Below are 8,802 nucleotides of genomic sequence, written 5' to 3'. Positions count from 1 at the left end.
AGACTCAAGCAAAGTTTGTGTTGTCATATCCAGGGTGTTTCACAGTGCGAGCAATGAAACCACACCTACTCACACACACTCAATGAACTTAATGTTGTTAAAAATGAACCTGTGTTTTCCATGTACTGTGGTATTACATTTCCTTGATGATGTAAAAAATTTTCAAATGCACCATTTAATTATCTAATTATCATTTAATCACCTATCATTTATTGTGTAATGCTCATTTGTGGCTCTTTTGTTGGTTCCTATTGCAGGTTTTGGGTGTAAGTTCTATCCCTGATGTTCACACCCATTTCAAGACTCTGAACTCTGAAATTAACAGCCCCAAAGTGTCCTACATTCTCAGACTGGCCAACAGGATCTACGGAGAGAAGACATTCAATTTTTTATCTGTAAGACTTCCTTAACTGTTTTATTATTTTTTTGGGGGGGTTTTAGCTTTGTTCCAAAAGTTTGATCAGGCTCTGTGATCTGTTATAGAGGACATATTAGGTCCTGGAGTTTCAGATATATATTGTCAAATTCATAACATACTATAAGGTGACAAAATGTGCAGTATTACATTGTCCAGCAACTGATCCAGCCATCAATCTTTGTTTAAGTAGCCTTCAATCTCAGATTTCTAGCTTCCACTAGATCATATGATAGGTATTTTCTCACTTGCCAAATAGCACAGAAAACACTGTGCCATTTGACTAATATTGCAAGGACCTACTGACATTTCAGGTTTGTGAACATACAGTATATGTAGCCTTTTCCTATTATATTTACTATTTAATCTAGATGAAATTCCTAGAAATTAAAGCAGGTATCAGGTGTCAGTGACACTGGTTTATTAAAACTGTTCCCTTTTCAGTTTTAGTTCCTTTTTTTTCAAGGTTGCTTTTACAATTTATAAAAAAAAATTTTTAAAGCTTGTTTTTCACTTTACCTGCTAGCACTGAGTGCCCAATGTTTCCATTCTCGGCCCTCTCAGCCCCCAACAGACTCAGAAATCACTTACTAATCATCCTTGGCTTGTGCACCTGTAGCTAACGTTGCATTTACCAGAACAACCATGTATACTTATGGTCAGGCAGCCAGTGGCCAAATCTCTTGAAGCCTGAAGATGGCCAATGGCTATGTGCTGCCTGCCTCAGTGGCAAACAAAGTAGGCTGCTAATGTTAAAGGCTCATGCGATTTCAGGGACATGCAAAACAAACCCAAGTTACTATAGAAGACTTGACTATAGTATGCCCTCTAAAAGATCTCTCTTGTAGCTTAAGATTTGAGTCCCTCTTTTCTTGCTTAGCTGCGGTGCACAAGGATGACATGTCTATAGCCACATTCAGAAGAATCAGCTTAATAGAACATTTCAGTAGACATCAGAGTGTAGCTGGTACAGTCCACACTTCCAAAGGCATGTATAGAAGAAGCATGTGTACAATTTGTCTCATGAGTGCATGGGCCACTCATTGAGCATGAAGGCTTTGGAATTGCAAACTCAATGCGATTAAATAATCACATATTACCAATGGCCACATCAATGTTCTGACATCCTCTGAATGTCCACAAGCATTGTCAGAACCATAGTGATATAAAATCACGCAATACTCTATTCACTGCTAGGGTACTCCTGATGTACCTGGTGTCTCAGTCCCTAAGTAGCAATCTGAACTCGAAAAAAATTTCATGGAGTGCGGTAAAGGGAAGGTTCTTAAAACAGTTGTCTATTGAGCAGCAACTAGATAATTGCAGCCTCATGACCATATTGTAATGATACAAGCTTCAGTTCTGCTGTTGACCCCAGCCCCCATGGGTTCAAAAGTTTCAGACCCCAAGTAGGTAATGATCAGGACATGATCCAAAACGTACTAAGGTATTTGTGAAGAGGACATATGTATCCTGAATGTGTTTTGCCTTTTGTTGTAGGAATTTGTGGACTCTACTCAGAAGCAGTACCAAGCTGACATGCAGGCAGTAGACTTCATTGGATCATCAGAAGAGTCACGCAAGCTCATCAATCACTGGGTGGAAGAGAAAACAGAGGGTAAGAAGCAGTGTTGGGCAATAGCGCGTTACTAGTAACACGTTACTGTAACGCAGTTACTTTTGACAGTAACTAATACTGTAACGCGTTACTTTTTAACTAAAGTAACTCCGTTACTGTTACCGTATGGTGCAGTGTCTGTTACTTTTTTAAATGAATTAATTTCGGCTGAAGTGTAGACTACAGTCTAACCTGTTTACAGCAGCGACACATTGTAGAATTGGTGCATAAACCACTGTAAACACGAAGAAGATGCACTGTGGGCGTGTCCCTGTTTATTCAAGTCTGTGCGTCAGTAATGGCGAGTCAAGGCGAGAGCAAGACGAGTTTCTCAAAGTGGAAATATGCTCATTATTTCACTTTAGTTGAGCAAAAACACAAAACTTTTTAGTCAAATGTAAGCTGTGACTTTCTGGTTCGAAGTTCGTGTCTACTGCGATAAACAGCAACGTCTCTAGGTTACAAACTGGGTCCAAGTCATGGTGCTCACACCGGGTAGCTTCGGCCACGACTGTACCATGGCAGCCACTCTCTTGACAGAGCGTCTGCTCTGACATCCAACCGTCCCGGGATGTAAACGGCTCTCAATGAGAGGAGTTTGTTCTGGGACCACAAGAGGACCTCTTGCGGCAGTTGTTTGCAAGGGGCGAGACTGGAGGCCCCCCTGGTGGATGATGTATGAGACCACCGCAGTATCCACCAACACATGGCGGTCCCTTAGGCCTGGGAGGAAGTGTTTTAACCCCAAAACACTGCCAACATCTCCAGGCAATTTAAGTGCCACGAGAGACGTGGGCCACTCCACAGACCCTGGGCGGAGTGGCCACTCATGACCGCTCCCCACCCCATGAGGGAAGCGTCCATCGTTAGCGTTATGCGACAACAAGGAGTCCCTAAAACGGGGCCTCGGGACAGAAACGTTGGGTCCTTCCATGCATCCAAGGCTCGAAGGGCACACCGTGAGACCCTGATGGTATGATACGGACTCCCCCTGGGGGAGAACCCTTTTGCCCCGGAGCCACCACTGGAGGGGCCTCATGTGAAGGAGGCCAAGTGGAATTACACTGGACGCTGCCGCCATGAGACCCAGCAGCCTCTGAAACTGCCCCACAGTGAGTGGCTGGCCTGCTTCTACCCTCCTGACGGGTGAGGATGACTTCAATCCGGGCGGGAGATAAAACCGTGCCCGCCGAGAAAAGTGGTTCTCTACGCTGGAGAAAGTACACTCTACCTGGCGTTTCAATCTGAACCCCAGTTCCTTCATGCAGGCGAGAACAACATCTCGATGCCGAACTGCCTGGTGCTCTGAACGAGCCAATATCAACCAATTGTTGATATAATTCAAAATGCGGATGCCCTGAAGCCGCAGCGGGGTCAGTGCTGCGTTTACGCACTTTGTGAAGGTACGGGGTGAGAGTGCTAGGCCGAACGGGAGGACCGATATTGGTAAGCTTCATCCCGAAAGCAACCTCAGGAACCTGCGACCTCCAGATCTAACGTATGACAAATCAATCCTCGGACTTGATCTGAGACACAACCTTTCTAAACGAGCATCCTGAACCTGAGCCTCATAAGTGAGTGGTTTAAGGAGTGGAGATCCAGAATGGGATGCAACCCGCCATCCTTTTTCGGCACAATGAAGTACGGGTCGTAGTAGCCTGACTCTCTGACCAAGGAGGATGGTTCCTCAGGAGAGTACTCCTGTCCCCGTTGAACCGGGGAGATGAAGACACAAACTGAATTGCGCAGCCCTTCTCCACAGTACGCAGGACCCCCCGAGAGACTCCTGGCAGCCCTCCAGACTGACAGAAAGTTCCACAGGGGAACCAACCCCTCGGGGCTGGCCCCTGACCCACTCAGAGTGGCTGGAGCGGTGCTCTGCAGCCGACTACACCTCATGAGAGGTGGCGGATCCCCCCCACCCGCAGCGATCTTACGGGCGAAATACGAGGAGCAAACCGCTGGAGTGAACCCGCGCTCTGAACACGTCCCGTGGCAGGGCTGGCAGACAGTCAACCCGAACGGCAGGAGCAGCGTACTGCGGCCGTTGAAGCCCCCTGAGAGGCAGGGATGACTCCCATCTGCAACGAAATTTCGGGTGGAATAAGGGAGTTAACCGCTGGAGGGAGGCAGCATCCTGAACACCCTGTGGCAGGGCCAACAGACTGGCCTCCCAGTGGTGCTGGGGAGGGACGGGCACCGTAGCATGAGGTGCACACCGCCCTCCAAGATGCAAGCCATCAGGCTTATGCACCACAGCCCTTTCACTAGAGGTGAGGACGAACCTCAGGTTGTCCAGCCCCTCCTCAGGCTCAGAGTGTCGCCAGGAGCCCCTAGGACCTCCCGGCGGGAATTCAGTGGCAACGCCCTCTTTCCGGGCTATTTCGATGTGCCTGGACATACCAGGGGGAGGCTGCCGCCGAGGAAGTACCACTGAAATGCCACCGCGGTCTCCTAAACCTGCCAGCAATCGCCCTTACCTACAGCGTCACCAGGTCAGGCCAGGAGGGGTCACTGTGGCGCTCAGAAGGAAGCTCACACCATCCCCCATAGCAGGCCAGCCTAGTATGCCTGCAACACACTCATCATGTGGAAGCAACCCGCAGCCTGACCCGCCATGTAGCCCTACCTACCAGGGCCAAGTGGCTCTTTGTAGGCAAACGGATGAAAGCCTTCATAGATGCAGCACTCGGGGGGAGATAGCTAGCGAGCGTCTCTACCACAAGCGGCATCGTCCCGTAGCCGCGCTACTTAGTCCCAATAACATTTGCGCACAGCGAGATACATTGGAAAAGCACGCACCGCACACTGGCCTCCCAGGACCCAGACACCTCAGTGCGCAGGTCAGGGAAGGTGCTGAGCTGTGAAACAGGGTGCAGTAAACGCTAATCCAGTTCACTGGGTGCACGCTGCTTCTGCTTCACGACCGGCCAAGCTAGTTCCAGCTTGGCATTAATCCGGCCCGTGCCACGACCTCGAGGAGCTCTTCATACAGCACAGGCTGTAAGGAGTCCACAGGCTCGCTAGCATCCATCATCTCATCCTCCTCGGAGAGAGAGACATGTAACGCGTGCCGCCCGCACCGGGAGAAGAAGCAGCCGCCAGGCATGCTTCCCCGGAATTTCCAAAATTTCTCCCACCTCGGAGGAAGAAATACTGAGCACCGCATTACACACACCGGAAAAGGAACCGCCAAACGAGCGCTCTCCCCGGGGAACGGGAGCTCGGCTAGCAGCCGGGAGCGCATAGCCACACTGCTAAAATGCTAACAACCGATACCTTCGAGAGCCGACTCGGCAAGCGGGCCGAGCCACGAGGGAGAGCGCTCTCCGAAACTTCTCCCACCTCGGAGGAAGAAATACGGAGCAACGTGTTACACGCACCGGAGAAGGAACCGCCAAACAAGCGCTCGCCCCGGGGAACGAGAGCTTGGCTAGCAGCCGGGAGCGCATAGCCACACGGCTAAAATGCTAACAACTGATATGCTCGAGAGCTGACTAAGCATGCTCCTAAGCTAAGCAAACAACACATTGGCTGCGTGTCATCCCCCTGAAATGAAGCAGGCAGACGGAATTCTGCCTGCATTTAAGCTCATGACTGCACAGATAACACACACAAAGCGCTTGCCTGAACGAGCAGAAGCTAATGTTGCTACTACTGCACAGCCATCTTGTAGCTTCCTGGTTTACGCGACGTCGCCTGTCTATGACGTCATGGCTTACCGATTGGCTAGATTTCACACGTGGTTCAGAGCGTGGACAACGCAGGGGCGTTCCCAAAGCGTTTCGACGCACCTTGAGTTCCCGAAAAGGAACTCCAATCTGTCAGAAACTCCATGCCTCGACAAAGCTAGAAGCTAACCCGGTGTTATGTTTATATTGTTGATAGTTTTTATACTTAAGCTGTGAAAGGAACATTTTTAAAGACTCAACACAACAGCTTTTATGATGCAGAAGCCACTTTAGTTTTTGATTCTGAATATATTATTCAGCTTGTTTTGTTATTTATTTCAGAAATCCTTGTGATGTATTCAGTTTGTGCTGGTCTGACTTCAATAAAATAGTGTTTAAATATTACTTTGTGTTTAAGTCAGTTTTGTGTTTGTATAGACCATAACGCATTAAAGGGCATTCATGGGAAAATTAAAGAACGTTTTTTAAAAAAGTAAAGTACACTGGTGAGAAGCAAATCATTTTATACATAAACATTCACTCAAAATCTACAACATAAAGCACATAACACAACAGTTGTATTACAAAAACATGCTCATGTCACTAATGCTTTCTTTTGATGTTAGGTAAAATCAAAGATATTCTGCAGCCAGGGATGGTTACAGCAATGACACGACTTTCCCTGGTGAATGCTATTTATTTCAAGGGAAAATGGAAGCACGTGTTTATTAAAAATAACACGGAAATGATGCCCTTTAAGATAAATCAGGTGAATAATCACACAGTACCCATTTTCTTAATAGTATTTCACTTTCTCTGTATAGCAATGTGTTGCTTATCACTCTTTGTGTGCGTTCTTTAGAATCTGTCAAAACCAGTGCAGATGATGTTCCAGACAAAGAAATTCCCCTTCAACTACATTGATGAGTACAAGCTGCGGGTGTTGGATTTACCGTATGTAGACGAGGAACTGAGCATGGTGGTGCTTTTGCCTGAGGAGTCTAATGATGGCTCAGACCCCCTTCTAAAGGTCTGCACAAACCTCCTAAATAATATAATTCTTTTTTTTTCTTCTAATTAATAACAATCTGCAGAGGAACAAAATCTGTTTTTATTAATTGCTGTCTTATTTGCTCAAGTATTTTGTTATTCAATCTTATGTCTTGGCCTTATCTGAATTTTCCCACTAGGTCTTTTCTCTTTTATGAAATTCCACTGACAGTAAAATATAATTATACCAGAAATTGTACTCCCATAGTTTTACAAGCAAGTGACAGTGTGTATACTTGTTGCAGCTGGAGAGTGAACTAACGGTGGACAAACTTCTTGAGTGGACGAATCAAGAGAAAATGGACAGGTGGACTGACATTGTTGTCTATCTACCAAAATTCAATTTGGAAGAGCAGTACTCTTTAAAGGAGCTACTGAATAAGATGGGCATGAGCTCTTTGTTCGATCCTAATTCTGCAGATCTGACAGGAATAAGCAGCCAAGGAGGCCTTTTTGTGTCATCTGTGACACACAAAGCATTTTTGGAGGTTAATGAGGAGGGCACAGAGGCGGCAGCAGCCACAGTTGGACTGATTTCTTTTTGCATGTCAAGAGAGGAGCTTTTCATGGCAGATCACCCCTTCCTGTTCTTTATCAGACACAACCCTACTAAAAGCATCCTCTTCTTCGGGAGGTTCAGGGGTCCAAAGTAGAGATGTACAGTTTAATTGCATTAAAATTAATTGTTTGAATGTTGAATGTTGTGAATAAATATACAGAGAAATAAAAAAAGGCTGCTTTGGATGATGTGCATTGCATTTATATACTGACTATAAAACTTACTATATTACCACAGTTAATTACTGAAACAGAACATAATTAACCTTTTGAAATGTAAACATACAATAAACCATTTAATAACAGAACGACTTCATCAGATCTTTCAAGATTTTTCCTATTATGCATTGTTAGTTTTATTAACCTGATTCAAGGGTTTATTTTCATATACTGTCATCTGTAGAATTACTTATGCTGCAGGTACTACAAAAAAGTCTTGGGTCCAGTCTTGGATTTGTGTGTGGACACAAATGACCAATTTTTTTATGTTGACATGGACTTGTCTCTGACTTATTGCTATTAGCAAAAGCTATTTGCTATTTGTTTTTCTTTCAAATGCAAAAAGTTTGACAAAAAGCAATCTATTTTTTGTATAAATTGATGCACAATCCAAGCCAACTAGTTGAAGTAAATGTTTTGCCTTGTGTGTACACCATTATCTACTATTGGCTAATGCATAGTTGCATCAGCATACATTCCATTAATTTCTTTTTACTCTGGTAAAATAAATATTCTTATAAATGATGAAACATCATATTGTAGTTAGTGCAGGGTGCATCTCACTATTCCTACCAATGTTTTACTACTATGCTTTAGAGTTCCAGATGCTGTGTAAATTCATAGTGTTGTTACTTTTACTTTGTTAAGGCTACTTTATCCATACTATGGCATTGCCCCTATAAAAAAAAAAAAAAATGCATATTTTTGATGTTTTTTTTTTTATAGCTGACTGCTGGTCAGAAAATGGCTTCATTTTAATGTAGCTTTACAACAGATACACTCTTAATATTATCCACAAGGGGGAGACATAACTTCGTCCAAATCTTATCACTGCAGCACTAAGCTGGTTCTTGGCCAACCAGCATCATGTGTTCTATATGTTTCACATCACCAAAAATACTATAAATTCGGGCAGCTTGATGTCTTGTTACCCACCAAAATTATTATAAATTTTTCTGTGTGTATCCTCTCCACTGCTTCTCTTTCTCTCCCCATCCCGAGGCATCCTGAGGTTTGGCCAGCTCCAGTCACGTCCCACCTCGTGAAGATTATGGACCTATGGATGATCATGGAGAAGTAGATGCCGAGTGTTTAAAGGCCCTGGCATGGAGAAGCTGATGCTGGATCTATGATGATCACAAATTGTTCTGTATTGTTGAAAGATTTATGACCAAACTTTTGATGTCACCCATATGAGGATGGGTTCCCCTTTGAGTATGGTTCCTCTCAAGGTTTCTTCCTCATATCATCTAAGGGAGTTTTTCCTTGCC

The 8,802-nt window shown here is 45.0% G+C and overlaps 2 protein-coding genes across 2 annotated transcripts in view; both read left to right on the top strand.

Moving 5' to 3' along the window:
• serpinb1 (serpin peptidase inhibitor, clade B (ovalbumin), member 1) overlaps positions 1–7,620 on the top strand; it is a 10,357-nt gene extending 2,737 nt beyond the window's left edge. Inside the window, exons 3-7 of the mRNA XM_083562143.1 lie at positions 258–395; positions 1,916–2,033; positions 6,331–6,473; positions 6,567–6,734; positions 7,000–7,620. Coding sequence (XP_083418269.1) covers positions 258–395; positions 1,916–2,033; positions 6,331–6,473; positions 6,567–6,734; positions 7,000–7,407 — 975 coding nt within the window. The 3' untranslated portion in view covers positions 7,408–7,620. The remainder of the gene's footprint in view (positions 1–257; positions 396–1,915; positions 2,034–6,330; positions 6,474–6,566; positions 6,735–6,999) is intronic.
• LOC310737689 (uncharacterized protein) lies at positions 3,746–4,888 on the top strand. Its single transcript, XM_083562177.1, has 2 exons — positions 3,746–4,244; positions 4,737–4,888. The coding sequence occupies exon 1, from the start codon at positions 3,757–3,759 to the stop codon at positions 4,105–4,107; it is 351 nt and encodes a 116-aa protein (XP_083418303.1). The 5' UTR covers positions 3,746–3,756; the 3' UTR covers positions 4,108–4,244; positions 4,737–4,888.
• Positions 7,621–8,802: the final 1,182 nt, after the last annotated feature.

This window comes from Silurus aristotelis (genome assembly GCF_946808225.1).
Source record: "Silurus aristotelis genome assembly, chromosome: 15".
In the NCBI taxonomy this organism is placed as follows: domain Eukaryota; kingdom Metazoa; phylum Chordata; class Actinopteri; order Siluriformes; family Siluridae; genus Silurus; species Silurus aristotelis.
The sequence above is the reverse complement of the archived record's forward strand: the minus strand, read 5'-3'. Positions and strand labels throughout refer to the sequence as shown.

Excerpts from the sequence above, each read along its gene's own strand:
- LOC310737689 (XM_083562177.1), top strand. The coding sequence starts at position 3,757 with ATGAAGACACAAACTGAATTGCGCAGCCCTTCTCCACAGTACGCAGGA.